The 16,198-nt window shown below is 36.4% G+C and overlaps 1 protein-coding gene across 1 annotated transcript; it reads left to right on the top strand.

Moving 5' to 3' along the window:
- Positions 1–590: 590 nt before the first annotated feature.
- LOC101242702 (mucin-2-like) lies at positions 591–15,928 on the top strand. The gene is made up of 35 exons (XM_026834075.1): positions 591–901; positions 990–1,047; positions 1,108–1,229; positions 1,346–1,441; positions 2,072–2,164; positions 2,518–2,613; positions 2,859–2,951; positions 3,227–3,322; positions 3,477–3,572; positions 4,086–4,312; positions 4,465–4,589; positions 4,927–5,138; positions 5,563–5,687; positions 5,922–6,044; positions 6,145–6,250; positions 6,462–6,699; positions 6,798–6,962; positions 7,169–7,332; positions 7,467–7,578; positions 7,734–7,807; positions 7,924–8,037; positions 8,129–8,344; positions 8,536–8,776; positions 8,897–8,976; positions 9,109–9,225; positions 9,299–9,446; positions 9,550–9,688; positions 9,932–10,079; positions 10,516–10,691; positions 10,978–11,088; positions 11,356–11,484; positions 11,737–11,893; positions 12,159–12,329; positions 12,794–12,911; positions 13,096–15,928. The coding sequence occupies exons 1-35, from the start codon at positions 865–867 to the stop codon at positions 15,926–15,928; spliced, it is 7,356 nt and encodes a 2,451-aa protein (XP_026689876.1). The 5' UTR covers positions 591–864.
- The last annotated feature ends 270 nt before the right edge of the window (positions 15,929–16,198 follow it).

Raw genomic sequence — 16,198 nt, 5'->3', positions numbered from 1 at the left:
AACTGTACTGCTATATTTTAAATCCGATGTGCTTATAGCCGATGATGTTAATCGTTTGAGCTGTTTGCTAATGGCTTTGGTAATTATTATTCACTCTAATCAATATTCAAATAATATCGTGTTTCTTGTCGTTAATTCCGCTGGAATCCGAGTTAACTCTTAGTTGTTTTTGCCTTATAATCATGTGTTTTATGTTCAGTTGTTTGTGTAATCATGTACTGTAATGCACACTTATGTCTATTTTATGATGCATTGTAAGAGGTCTTCGGAATGAGCCGTTAAATGCGGAATTTTTTTACCAATTTTTGGTTGCACGCACATTGCCATTTAAGGTCAAAGTTCATAAAATTTGAAAGGGTTTTCGAGTTCATAGTTGTTTGTCCACCCTTGCGCAAACACGTAAGAGCTTAGGAATTAGCTATAAGAACTAGCCATTCCTCATAAGAATAATGAGAAATGCCGATTTCCCGTTATTCCTACGTACCTAAACAGGAAGGGAATAAGGGCCTCGTCGAAAAGGCCAACGCTGAAAACTTCCCCCCCTCGCAAACTCTTTAATGTAATCAACTTTCCATGTTTGATGCAGTGCTTTGCCACTGGCAATTAACTCACTTAAAAGGGTTCGTTCGGGAAGTCTTGGCGTGATAGTTGAGTTCTTTGGGCCAAGTATTATACCCGATCGTCCATGTTGATAGCGTGAACAAGGCAATCGTGGCCGATGCTGGAAATAGTTCGTTCGCTTAAATATCCGATGACGACAGCGTTGCAACCATTCTCGGGACATGTGCTCGGTGAGCGTTATACGTCATCTCTGCATGAATTAAATACCCAGATTATCATAAGCGTAGAAAAATAACTTTTTAAATGGGGGGACGAGAAAAGGTTCTGTTTTTCCTGTCAAGTAAGTATACCATTTTTTTGGCGATAAAGATAAACTAGTTTATTTTGCTAATATTCGTCTTTTAGCATTTAACTATTAATTTCTTTAGCGTTTACGCTCCTATTACTTGAAATCAGAGATGCAGGTGCTGCGGACCAAGTACCAGAGTAAGTTAACCTGTCGTTTTTATCATTTTAAAAAACAATCCATTACGCTTTGTGTTTTAGCGACACGCTGTCCCAACTTGCCCTACAAGCCGGCGCAATTATAAAAGATTCAAAAAATGTCAGCGAAGAACTAAGCAGCTTGGTCAAGTCTACACAACTAAATAAATTAACTGGCAATCACCGTAAGTATTTGCTTTGAAGAAGTTATATTAAACTTATTTTCTCGGTCCTTTACATTGATTTTTGTGCAGTTTTTTTTAAACCGCAATAGCTCAATGTTATTTGTTTTATTTTGCAGCTCAATGCCGACAACCATGCAGGAATGGAGGGAAGTGCATTCGTACGGACACGTGCGCTTGTATAAATGATTGGTTCGGTGCAGATTGCACTCAGTGTGAGTTTTCTTTCTTACTTTTATCCATAATATTTACCGTTTCTAGCGCCATCGTATGACGCAGTGGATGTTGCTAACGTTATTCGTGTGTGTGTCTTTTAATAGGATATTTCACGACTAATTGCTGCAACATTGTGGTAACAAATTAGTTAACAAATTGTCGGTCATATACCGATGCAACTTTTCAAAAATAATTACCCTAATACGTAGAATAACTCCTAATTGGGCACGAGCTAGACATAGGTGTAACATACTTCCCATGTTATATATATAGTAAGGTGGGTGATGATGGGATAGCCTTAATTTTTTGGTCGTTCCATTGGGTGGTAAACAAAGAACATTCAAAGAATTAAAACCGTATCCCTAAGACCCTCACAGGCTATTGTTCATTCTTTAAAACTCGATCAGCATATTTAAATATTATGTGTGAAAGGTGTTCCATCTTCCCCCCGCAGTACTATATATATAATAACGACTGCCGTTTTTCCGCCACCGTAAAATAATTAAGCAACATACAACTCAATATGGAAACACTATGTAAATGCATGCTTAGTATGATAGTTTAATGGTATTTTAATCGTCCTGTTATTTTCCGATTTATTTTGATAGCGTTACGTTTTGTTCTGACAGTTGTTTGTAGCGATAGATGTATACATGGTTCGTGCACCGCGCCAGATACTTGTTTCTGTGCTCTAGGATGGAAAGGCAAAAGTTGTGATACACGTAAGTAACCAATCCCAATTCTTGACCGTTAAAAACTACATTATGCAAAAAAAGCAAGGGCTACACAAAAAATTAATTCCGTGGTTTCCTGGTCAGGCTTGTGACCGAAATGGCCCACGCTTTAGCTCATTTTCTTAATTGGGCAGTAACATTTGGCTGAACTTGCTAAGGGCTTAAAAGTAGCTGTGGGAACTGGCAACGTTATTTGATGTAGCTCGTTTGTATTTCAGGTGTTTCTTTAATTTATATAAGAACAGAAATAAATAACGAGTAGGGTTAAGTATAGGTTGATATATACACATTTCATATGCCCTTATTACGTGCTGATATTTATTATTTAACTCTATTTCCAGCCATATGTAATCCCGAATGCCTCAATGCGGGATTTTGCGAACAGCCAAATGTTTGCCGTTGTCCTGACGGATATACCGGAGCTGTTTGCGAGATCGGTAAGTTGATGATTCATTTGTTTTCCGATCTCACTTGTCCTTTAACTTTTAATGACATCTCGGTTCAAAGGAAACCATTAGTCGGGAAAGATGTCTGCCTGATTGGAAACTTTTGTGCCCTGTAACCTATTTAGGGAGTAATGCAAGTTCGTTTGTTTGTTCGGTTGTACAGCGGAAATCGACGAAAAAGTCAACAACCGTCGGAAAACTTGCACTGCTTATTTTAACTTGTACCCTTGTTTTAGCTGTATGTGATCCTCCGTGTGTAAATGGCATCTGTACCAGAAGAAACGAGTGCCAATGCTTGGCTGGATGGAGTGATCTATATTGCGACGTTCGTAAGTGATGAATATTTATTACATTACCGTTTTCCCACCTACCTTGCCTGCTTTGTGCGTCATTGACTACAATTTCCTTTAAAACAAAGCACCCAAGATATCACGGCACTAAAGAAACAACGTTCGTAATGACAAAGACCTATTCTGTATACGCGATAACCTTATATACTCAACACGATATATATAGCCATTTACACACGTCACTAACTTTGCACATGTATTGCTGCAACACTGTTATTCCTAAATAATAAAAGCATTTGTTTTCTAACTTGTAGCCGTATGTGAGTTGGGTTGTCAACACAACGGGAGATGCGTTCGTCCAGACACTTGTGAATGTTCTGGCCCATGGCATGGACATTCCTGCGATCTGCGTAAGTCGTGTTCCGCATGTTATTTTGCGCTTTAACCCTTTAGGACATTTCTCTTTTTGGATATGATATGTATGTTTGTTCACTAACGGTTATTCAGTCGACCTTTAATTAGCAAACATGAAAAAATTTTTAATGGTTTTTCTCTGATCGACAGCGGTGTGTTCTAAGCGGTGTCAAAATGGCGGAAGATGTGTTGCTCCGGATGAATGTGATTGTACGCCTGGATACAAAGGACCACAGTGCCAATACAGTAGGTTCAATGTTTTATTTGTAGCGCAGGCATACAAAATTAAGCGGGGTGAAGCTGTTAAAGAAATACGCCAATTAAAAGTAACGGATAAAGTAGCGATAACGCAGCTAGAGCAGATGATTAAACGATAATAAGCGATAAAGGGTGTATATGTTTTTGTTTAAACTGTTATTTGCTTGTCGGCTTAAAAAAATAAGCTTGGATTAGTGACAGCGATCAACAAAGTTACGTGTGATAAAGCGCGATCTACCGAGCTGCATTGTGGCAGGACGGTGATCAAGTGACAAGCCGGATGACAAATAAAACAGATAAAACATTAAGAGTGCTGAGGTATTGGGTAATGACTAATGATAATAACGAGCTACGAGTACGTGCTCTACCCTATTACTTTGTTACACCATAGGCTTTGAGCAGTTACTTTTTCGTTCCACATCAAGAATAGAAATTTAAAAAACAAGGCAAAATGCGTTACGTTAGCTAACACATATTTGACTAATGTATATTTTCATCTAGCTGTTCAAACTACAAAGGATGCAGGAACTGTGTGTTCAATGTGGGGTGGACGACACATCAGGACATTTGATGGACATTCCTATGATTTCCCTGGTCAGTGCAGATACATGTGGGTACAGGATTGTGTACAGCATCTTTTTAGTATCGAGCTGGTAAAGAATATTGAAGACTTTATTCCCATTGAACGAGAAACAGGAGAAATTACGAACCGCACACTTTTTAATGAGGTGATAGTAGTTAAATGTTTGTTAATCTTTAGAAGAGTAATACTCTATATTAGTTCTAGAGTAGAACAACAACATATATATTTCTTTAAAAAAAAATATCTATTTTTTGCAACAAAGGGGTTTCTTTATTCCTAACCATGTCGTATTCTTAGTTACCGGTACCCCTACGTGAATTGGTGCATTTTTCTGATGACTTTCTTGCACTTGTACTTAAGTTGCATGGAGGTGAACCCGTCTCATTGTTGCCTGGTCGCTTGGTAATGGTTGGTGATAGATTGTAAGTAAAAGGAACCTTTCATATTTTGCCCGCTTGCATTTAACCCAGAATTATTTGTTGCTGCTACCATTGTTGGCCTATCTGTCCTTGGACAAAATAGTTAACGGCAATTGCTCCAACCCAGTGATCAACAATCAGTTGTCCAAATTAACAGTCATACATAAAAAAATGGAAAAAATCTACAAAAAAAGTCACCCACAAAATAACAATAGCTGGTAACTCGTAAGCTAGCATGAGGTGTATTAAACAGAACACCTAGGTTTAACGACTGTCGTTTTACTGACAAGGATAAAGTAAGTTACATTCATTTATTCATTCATTCACTCATTTCATTAAGGTTGTCCTCACACCGATATGCAGAGCGTGGCATTGCTGTGTACCAGGTCGGGCAATATGTTAGAGTTGAAACAAGATTTGGCATCACTATTATGTGGAGTGGTGGTGGGGTGGCTGAGATTGAAATGAAGAAAGGTTATTACAGAGGAACCGTATGTGGCTTGTGTGGAAATGCCGATGGAGATTCATCCAATGACATGACTCTACCAGACAGTAAGATATTTTTAACATTTCTGTTACATTTTGTGTAAACTAACTACAACGTATTTAGGTCCGGTAAGTATAGTGGGATGGGGGAAGTTGGGACACCTTTTCGTTTAGTTTTCTCTTTTCATTTGGTAGTAAACAAAGAACATTCAATGAATTATAAAACCGTATCTTCACGATTTCCATAGACCGTTGTTAATTGTTTAAAACACGATCAGGCTATTTGGATATAATGTGTAAAAGGTGTCCCATCTTCCCCCACTCTACTATATGATTAAATTATTAGAATTTATGTAATTAATTGGATTTAAATGTTTGTACAGTATACAGCATAAATATTGCTTATATAAATTAGTCTTTTTAAAATTTTACCCTTTTTATTTAAATTTTCCCCACCATCCCCCCCCCCCCCCCCCCCCCCCAGGGGGGGAGACAACAGCATCAAATGCCTTATGGTTTGCAAGAGGATGGAAAGAGACAGGTCTGCATGATCATTGCTCCGAAATCTCTCAAGTCATCGCTGATTGTTCATCAACTTCTGCTGGAGATGTTGATGTAAGAATTTAATTATCTCAGTTTTTATTGTGTTGTACTATCTAAATATTGAACATTTTTAATGTTGTACTGACAAAAACACATGTTTTTTTCAGGTTGTTCATATTTTACCGCACCTTTAAAAATATATTACAAAACTTATCTTATAAACTTATGTCTTCAGTTTAAATTTTCTTAGATAAATAGACAAGCTGATATACTAGTTACTAGTTAGTTGTTTATAATATTCACCAGATTATTCGGGCACTGTGCAAAATCTTTATATCAAACAACGAAGCATTCTCTGATTGCATTGCTGCTGGTGTAGACCCTGTGCCTCTGGTTGATGGGTGTATTACAGATGTCTGTCAGTGTAATGTAAGTATTATACCTGGAAGTCGAACTTGTTCTTGCATGCTATTTTTTGGTTTGCACTGAAATAGTTTTTGTTTCATTCAAACTGTTCTATAATTTGTAGAAAGTTGGCAGGCAAGACTGTCATTGTGATGCAGTAGCACAGTATTCCCGGTTATGCATGTCCCAAACTGAGGTTGTACCAAGATGGCGAAAACCAAACTTTTGCGGTGAGAATTTTGTGTGTGTCCTATGGCTGCTTACATTATTTTTTTGCAAATTTTTTAAATTAGATAAATTGTATGATTTTTTTTGTAAATTGTATGAAATAACTTTTTGGCCAACAATACTAGTTATGTTCATTGGGTTGAAGAAATTAGGTGTCTTATATGAGAACAAAACAAAGAAATGTTTTCACCTTATATATGTGTCGTTCTGCAGCTGTCACATGTCCAGAAGGAATGGTTTACTCTGAATGTGCAAGCTCATGCCCACGAACCTGTCATAACTTGGTGACACCGGATACCGAATGTCATGAACATTGTGTGGATGGATGTACCTGTCCTGAGGGAAGTCTACTTCATGATGGAAAATGCGTACGGGAGGATGAATGCTCATGCCTTCATAATGGACGAGAATTCCCAGCTGGCCACGTCCTTAGCCAAGAATGTCAAAGCTGGTGAATCTTTTATTTTTAAATTATTCAGCTTTTGACTGAAATACATATCTATTTTGATTTTTAAATTACAATAACTAAATATACGCTTTGCATTTTAGTGTGTGCTCAAGCGCTGTTTGGAACTGTACAGATATACCTTGCCCTTCAGAATGCTCAGCAGTTGGTGATCCACATTATAAAACATTTGATGGACACATGTACACAATGCATGGAGAATGTCAATACACTTTCGTCAAGGATTGCAGCAGTACAAATTTGTTCAGGTTGGTTTATTACCTCCAATCAATTATATATAGCATCATTTTTTTTACTTGTTTCCGAATATCCAAATTTAGATAAACCACAAATTACATTCCTTTTTTAAAAAGTTGTAGTTTATTAACTATTTAGAAATGCTAAGTTGTATTTATTTGTGGTATATTAACATGTTGATTGAAGCAATATATTCATGACCTGTATAATTTTCCAGTGTAATTGTGGACAATACAGTGTGTGGTGTTGATTCAACCGTTACTTGCACCAAAGACGTCACGATTGTTCTTCGTTCCGGGTTCAACAAGGTCTTGATCAGATTAAGCAAAGGTCATGTCACAAGTGTTGATGGGAAAGCTGTAATGCCACCGTACATACGAGGTAATCAAAATTTCCGTCTCTATTTTCAATTAAACTTTCAGTCCTAACTGCGTTGTTAAGTTTCCTGCCAAAAGGTTAATGGTCTAGACAATGATTTACATAATTATGATGCTCTGACCTATACTGTATTCCAGAAAGATTCCAGATATTTAAAGTTTCGTCTGACTTCGTCCAACTTCGCACTGATATTGGCATCATGGTTGATTGGGATGGAATATCAAGAGTTTATGTGACAGCAGAAAGACGGTAAATATCATGCTCTCTTGTGTTATTCAAGTAATACTGCACGTCTTTATGCTTCTAACATACAGAAATACCAATAAATTAACTAAATTGTAAATACATTCAAAGAAATCTTTAAAAATTTGACGATTTCCTAAAAATGATGTATCTATTTCCAGATGGCAAGGGAAGTTGTGTGGTTTATGTGGCAACTACAACAGAAACCAAAGGGATGACTTTATGAATTTTAACGGTTTGCAATTTTTGTTATCATGTAATGCTGCAACATTTGTTTATTTTTGGTTACACTAATTTTATCATTAGTATAAATACAGTCATTGCTCAATGAAGCAAATCAAATACATGCAGGATTGGTTGAGAGAAGTCCTGTTTCATTTGGCAATGCATGGAAAGCTAGTCCTGATTGCATAGACATGACGTCACAATTTATTCAGGATCCATGCCAGGTCAACCAACAACGTGGTAAGCTTTCAGAATGTAATTTCGCTGAATTACCTTTTTATGTTAATACCAAAAAACGAGATTTCGTAAAATGTGTAATTTTTTTTTCAAGTTGGATTTGCCAACACAGAGTGCCAAGTAATTCTTAGTGAAACATTTCAAGCTTGTCACGTTGATGTTAGCCCTCAGCCATACTATGACTTGTGTCGATATGATGTGTGTGAGTGTGAGGAACCTGAATCATGTTTGTGTAACACCATCGCACATTATGCGAGGGTTTGCTCAAGAGCTGGGCATGTCACTGACTGGAGAATGGAGAATTTCTGCCGTAAGTATAACTTAAATCTAAAGTCACATTGTTTATAATCTGTTAACTTTAACTTAAAGATGCTAGCATTACATTCTCAATTGCTGCATCTAAGGAGTTAAACTGAGTTATTTAGTTGGATAAATTTATTTAGTAATAAAGTCTTTTTGTTTTAGGTTGAGTTAAAATTTTGAATAGATTTTTGCTTTTAGATCGGGAGTGTCCTGGTGGTCAGGTATATAGAGAATGCAGCAGTACATGTCATTCTACTTGCCGATCACTGTCTGATCAGTCTGTTCGCTGTGGAGAGTCATGTGTACAAGGATGTAATTGTCCCGATGGCCTCTACCTCAACCAGGAGGGAACTTGTGTGAAGCAACAACAGTGTGAATGCTACCATAATGGTAGAACTTATCGAGCATTTGAAGTTATTCACAGGGAATTTAGCACCTGGTAAATAACAAAAATCATTTGCTATGATTTCGTATCAAATTGCATAGTTTGTTGAATTTTTTATTTGTACTTTAATTTTGTAGAGCCCCATGATGTGTAAATAAAGTAAATTATTTTTAGTCATTGCATGGAAGGACGACTTACTTGTGTGGATATCAGTAATGAAGGAAATGAGGAATCACTTACCAATAGAACATACCGTATGTTGTTTTTTGTATTTAAAAACTGGTTTATTATCATGACTACTTTTTAAAAATTAATAATAAAAATCTTTAATGTTGTTGTTTTAAAATTGATATCTTTGTTTTTTAATTCAGACTTTTTATTTTTAGGAGTTGCATTCTGTCCATTTGGTCAAATTCACAAGTCGTGTAATATCAGTGAGGGCAACCCAACTGGGATTGAATGCCAAAAAACTTGCAAAAACTTTGGTGAAGACTGCTTTGCCCGTAAGTAGATGTTTGTTATTTACAAAATACTCTTGTATTACATCGGGTAAAATAAACTTGAATTTTTTATTAGAAACATGTGTTGTTGGTTGCGCATGTCCGAGTGGACAGGTGTTTGACTCTGAGCGCTCAGTTTGTATTCAAGCAAGTGACTGCCCATGTTACTACGGTGGACAAGCATACCTCCCAGGACATAGTGTAACTATTGACTGCAACCGATGGTAAATTAATATTCTCTTCATAAAGTGCATGCCAATATTTTGTAGTTGCGCATATTTTATTGATATTAAAGGAACAAATTATAACTAACAATTGTTATTGCAGTGAGTGTCGAAACAGGGAGTGGGAATGTACACAGGATGAATGTGTAGGCACCTGCACAGCTTATGGGGATCCACATTATGAAACATTTGATGGTTTCACATACAACTACATGGGAACATGCAACTACATACTGACCCAAGTATAAATGAATATTTATTTTTTATTGTAGGCTTGCATTAAATTATCTGTTGCTATTAAGGTTTTGTCATGACCAAATTTTCCAAACAAAAGTTGTCAAATTTTTAAACACAATGGGGAAGCAACGCGTCAAAGCCAAATTTTAAACAAAAGTTTTTGTTGTCCACCAAATCAAACACAAACATGATTATGGCTTACTTAAAAGTAGAAACACTAATCTTGTTTTCTACAATCAAATTTACAGAATTACTGTGACCAGCAACGAGGAACATTCCGAGTTTATGTTGAGAATACATTGTGTGGTTCAGATGGAATGGCTTGCACAAAAGCTGTCAGCATTATACTTGAAGATAAAATCACTATTCGACTTGAAAGAGAAAATTTTGGATACAGTAATAAGACCAATAATTTATACTGTTTTTTATATTTTAATTGAACAAAGAGATGGACTTTTTACAATGAATTATTTTACATTTCTTAAGTTTATATATTTGTTAGTAATGCCTACTTTGTAGATAATAGCTTAATAAACTACTAGTACTGATTTCATATTATATATGGAAAGCTTATCATGTCTGTATAAACCTACACAGATTTGGTGCATAACATTTTTAACAGTATTGTAGTGATCGATGTGTTTAAGCGGTCCATTTAAATGTTATATTTGTAATTAAATCTATATTGAATTACAAATGTTATATTTGTAAATACAATCTCGATAACGTGGAATTACAAATATACCATTTAAATGGACCGCTTTCACACATCGATCACTACAGTATAAACATTACATAGGATGATAAATGTATGTTAAAAATGTCCTTGCAGAAGCAGAAAATATGGTTTCATGGGGGCCTTCTCCCGGTTCTGATACGAACCACACAAACATAGTTTGGGACTATCATCACGTTGGTTTGTACACCATGGTGACAACGGACATTGGTCTCATGGTTGTTTGGGATAGAAAGACAACAGTCATAGTGAAACTGGATCCAAGATATATGGTAAACATCAGAATGTGCATAAACTTATGCTAGATGGTAATGAATGTTTAATCCCAAAACTTGCTAATCTAACATAACCTAAAATTGTGTTTTAATTAGTCATCATATGAAAATCTATCATGAAATTGACACTTCACAAATCTATTAGAAAGGTAGAAACGAATTAAATCCAAAAGTTAAAACACTAAGTAACAAATCCCCCCTGTTAACCCTTTCATCTGAAACATTTCTATTTTGTTTCTTGTGTATAATTACCTTAAAGGTTTCTTTTAAATTTTTATTTTAGTCTGCAGTATGTGGGTTGTGTGGTAATTTTGATGGCAACCAAAACAATGATGCAATGAAGAGTGATCGCATGTTGGCAGTGACACCACTTGAATTTGGTAATAGTTGGAAGGTAAAGAATTTATCTAATTTATTTGCACATGCATTATTATAATGTAGTTGGGTTACTATAAAATAAACCTTATTTATCCTTGTGTGGGGGGAGAATTACAGGGTTAAACTTTTATGCAGTGATTACGAAAAGGGGATTTAAATTCATCGCACTAAGTGGTCATTTTTGTTTAGTGTTATATATCTTGTCTGAGGAATCGCCCTAGATGGTACATGAAGTTTGAGTTTGACATAAAAACTTTTATCAAAAACTATTACTTGCAATCAGACATCTCCCAACTGTGACAACACCCCGCCCTCGGACGATCCATGTACATTACATCCCAACCGCAAGCCATGGGCACAAAGAAGTTGTAATATCTTGCAAAGTGAAATATTCCAACCATGCCATGCATTGGTAAGTAAAATGCGGGTATTTAGGCAAACACAAAATTTTTGACAAGATCATGATAATTAAGAACATTTTAGTTCAAAATACTTTATAAGATTGGAATAACTGAAAAATGTCATTTTGGGCATGTGAAAATGCATGTAACAAATATTGCCTAGAAGTCTACATTCTGCAACCTAAAATGTGATTGATTTAATTAAGTAGTTTTTTGTGTTACCAATGCTTGATTTTTTTTAAATTTTCCTTTACATTTTCCAGGTTGATGTAACCTGGTATTACAGCAACTGTAAATTTGATGCATGTGGTTGTGATGGTGGGGCTGACTGTGAATGTTTCTGTGTGGCAGTTGCTGCATATGCGCGAGCTTGTGCAGAAGCTGGCCGCCCTATTAGATGGAGAACACCTAATGTTTGTCGTAAGTAATACCAAACACTTTGTGCGCTCATTTTCAATTTGCGTAAAACTTATAAATAGTTTCAAAACAAAATCTTCGACTGTGTATATGTGTGTTAAAGATATTGTCCTTTATTTTAGTTGCAATAGTTTAATTTTTGCCTTGATGCACTTCTTAATTTCTGATAAATTGCTATTCTTCTAATGCTATTGTATCTGTTCTATACATTTACTTTACCAAACACCATGTACATACCTTTTGATTAACCATGCTTTTCTACCTCCAGCACTGATGTGTGAAGCCTACAACACAGACAACCATGATTGCACATGGCATTACAGTGAATGTCAAACAGCTTGTCCCATCACTTGCCAACATCGATACCTTAGCACTGCCATTGATCAGTGTTCATTATCCATGGCTTGTGTTGAAGGATGTTTTCCTCATTGCCCTGAAGGTGAGAGTATTTTTAAATCATTATTTACATGCCTTGCTATTGTTTCCAGACCTAATACCTATATTTTTTAATCATTATTTGATTGACTTGCTAATGTTTTAAGGACTGGTACTATACATAGCAAAAAATATATATAGTAGGGTGGGGGAAGATGGGACACCTCCAGCACATAATATTCAAATATCATGATCGTGTTTTAAACAATTAACAACGGTCTATGGGAGTCGTGAGAATACGGTTTTATAATTCATTGAATGTTCTTTGTTTACTACCAAATGGGATGCGAAAATAGATTGAAAAGGTGTCCCAGCTTCCCCCACCCTACTATATCTAAGTATATTCAAATATATTTATTAGTATATTTTATGGCGTAAACTACTTGAGTGCATAATTACATACTCTGTATTTAACTCTTATAGTTATAAAGTATAACATATATTTACAGTAACATATTTTGTTACTAGGAACACTGTATGATGAAAGCAGCCAGCGGTGTGTGAGCCAGTGCCAGAAGGGTTGTCACTCTAATGGAAGATTTTATTTAATCGGAGATGTTGTTACTGAAGACAATTGTCATATATGGTATGTCCTGTATCTTTATACTATAATAGCTTTTTCAGGATCTTTTTTCGGATCAAATATGTTAATTTAAGAAATTGTATTATATTTTACTCTTATTAGAGTTTTGTAATTTCCAGAGAAATAAGAAGTTTTGTGTATCTAAAATGAATCTTATGCAATATTACATTGTTCTTTTTTCATTCAGCACTTGTTCTCTTCTCGAGTCAATCGAATGTACAACAGCTAGCAAGTGTCAACCACCTCCCAAAGAACATGTGCTTGCCTTGCCCTCTGTACAAAGATATTGTGATGGAGCTGTTAACCTTGTGTTTCTTGTACAAAGCACACACCACATATCTGCACATGAGTTTCAAGATGTGAAAAAATTGATTGAAACTTATGTCTCTTCTGTTGCCCCAAAGAATTATGGAAAACCAAACTCAACTCTCAGGGTTGCTATACAACAATATGGTGATCGGCTAGAGCATAACTTAGCACTTCAGGATCACCAGAACATGAGTATTTTATTAAACACAATACATGACCTGCAGCTGCAACGTGGAAGTGAAAATCCATTTACTGAAGCTCTACGATCAGGAATTGCTCAATTTAATCTGACAGAGAAGCCAGTCAACTCAACTATTGAAAATGTTCTATTTGCCATCACATTCTCAACTCCACAAGAAGATATAAACGAAGTTCTTGAAGAAATGGAGAACTTAAAAATTAAAGCAATCATCCTAAGAATTACACACCATGGTCATGGTAGATTCCCAGACGAAAGAACCATGACCTCATATGCCATTGAAGAGTTGTCTGATATTTTTAGCTTGGAATACAGCAACATGGCAATGGAAATTTTGAATGAAATTTGTGAGGGCCGAAACGAAGTTTTACCAAATGTCACAACACCATCACCCGTTACTCCAGTTGTTCCACGAGTGGAGTTACCACCTTTCGAGCCACTTAATGAAACTTGCACAATGCAAGCTGATCTTGTTGTTTTGATTGACACAAATTTGCTGGTGGATAAAGACAAGGGAAGATCAAGAAGAAAGAGATCTGCCACTCTTCAGTATGTTTCTGATATTCTTGACAATGTTACAATTTCTCCTGATCACACACATGTGTCTGTGCTACTTGCTGATAAACAAGTACGCAGAGTAAGTAAATTTCAGAGTTCAAGAGATGAAGTAAATCGAGCAATTGAAGAAACAATATCTAAAATTATTCTCACTGATGAAGTAGCATCAGATGAGTCGCTCGATTTAGCTTATGCTCTTCTAGAAACATTGGTTGGATATTTGGAAAATGAACATTCCCATGCTCGACTAAGTCCAGCGAATCACAAGTCGATTTTACTGCTTCAGGAAAATAACATTCTTGGACAAAAAGAGGCGATAAATGAGTCTTTATCTGAACTCCATGAACATGGGGTTATTTTAACAGCTGTGACACAACCTGATCAGTACAGAAACTATACAGAAAAGAATGCATTGACTAATTTGTTGGGCAAGAAAAATTTAATATTTGCCAATATAACTGGAGGAGGAGCACCGCCCTCTGAATCTGTGATTGAGAAAACTTGCCGGACACCAGAAACTTTGGAGACAGAACTGCTCCGTTGTCAGCAGGATATGGATGTTTATTTTATATTAGATACAACAGAAATTCAAGGGAAAGATTGGGAAAACATGGTAAATGGGGTGAAAAAGATCTCAAAGGCGCTTCAACCAATCAACTTTCCATTTAACACAAACAATGTCAGTGGAATCAGAACTTCTTTAATCGGCTTCAATGACAGAAGTGCCAAAATACTGGTCAGTTTATATGATGGAAATGGTCTGCTTGTGTTTTTGCGTTCCGATCTTCCAGTCAGGTTGGACAACTTTGAACCACAATCTAATTTGAGTTTTATGATTGACACCATTAGCACACAGGCTAGTGTATTGTCAGCTGACAGAGGGCAATCCATCGTCATAATTGGTAGCAGTCTCAATAAAGACAAAAGGAATCACATTTTAAAAGATAAAGCAAGTTTTGCAAATGTTATACATGTCTCAGTGGGACAACAAACAATCGAAACTGAAGAACAAGATGATGCTTTTGAACAAATTTACCTGCGCTCCACAAGAGAATTATTAGACAACACGTTTTCACTTTATGTCACAGATCATGTTTGTGCTTCTGTATCCCCTGTTACAACAACCATTACAATGCCGCTTGTACCCAAGACAACTATAGGAACATTAATACCTGGTGCAACAACAATACCATCTGTTTTTGGTGTAACAACAACAACAACAATTCCCTCTGTTCCTGGTGCAACAACAACAACAATTCCTTCTGTTCCTGGTGAAACAACAACAACGATTCCCTCTGTTCCTGGTGAAACAACAACAACAGTACCCTCTGTTCCTGGTGTAACAACAACAACAATTCCCTCTGTTCCAGGTGTAACAACAACAACAATTCCTTCTGTTCCTGGTGTAACAACAATAACAATTCCCTCTGTTCCTGGTGAAACAACAACAACAATTCCCTCTGTTCCTGGTGTAACAACAACAACAGTACCATCTGTTCCTGGTGTAACAACAACAACAATTCCCTCTGCTACTGGTGTAACAACAACAACAACAATTCCCTCTGTTCCCGGTGTGACAACAACACCATCTGTTCCTGGTGAAACAACAACAACAATTCCCTCTATTCCTGGTGCAATAACAATTCCCTCTGTTCCTGGTGTAACAACAACAACAATTCCTTCTGTTTCTGGTGTAACAACAACAACAATTCCTTCTGTTCCTGGTGTAACAACAACAATTCCTTCTCTTCCTGGTGTAACAACAACAACAAGTCCCTCTGTTTCTGGTGCAACAACAACAACAATTCCTTCTGTTCCTGGTGTAACAACAACAACAATTCCCTCTATTCCTGGTGCAACAACAATAACTTCTGTTCCTGGTGTAACAAGCAACAACAATTCCCTCTGTTCCTGGTGCAACAACAACAACAATATACTTCTGTTCCTGGTGTAACAAGCAACGACAATACCATCTGTTCCTGGTGAAACAACAACAACAATTCCCTCTATTCCTGGTGACAACAACAATTCCCTCTGTTCCTGGTGTAACAACAACAACAATTCCCTCTGTTTCTGGTGTAACAACAACAACAATTCCTTCTGTTCCTGGTGTAACAACAACAATTCCTTCTGTTCCTGGTGTAACAACAATAACAATTCCCTCTGTTCCTGGTGAAACAACAACAACAATTCCCTCTGTTCCTGGTGTAACAACAACAACAGT

Source organism: Ciona intestinalis, chromosome 4, assembly GCF_000224145.3.
Source record: "Ciona intestinalis chromosome 4, KH, whole genome shotgun sequence".
NCBI lineage: Eukaryota > Metazoa > Chordata > Ascidiacea > Phlebobranchia > Cionidae > Ciona > Ciona intestinalis.
This window is presented reverse-complemented; position numbering and strand designations above follow the sequence as displayed.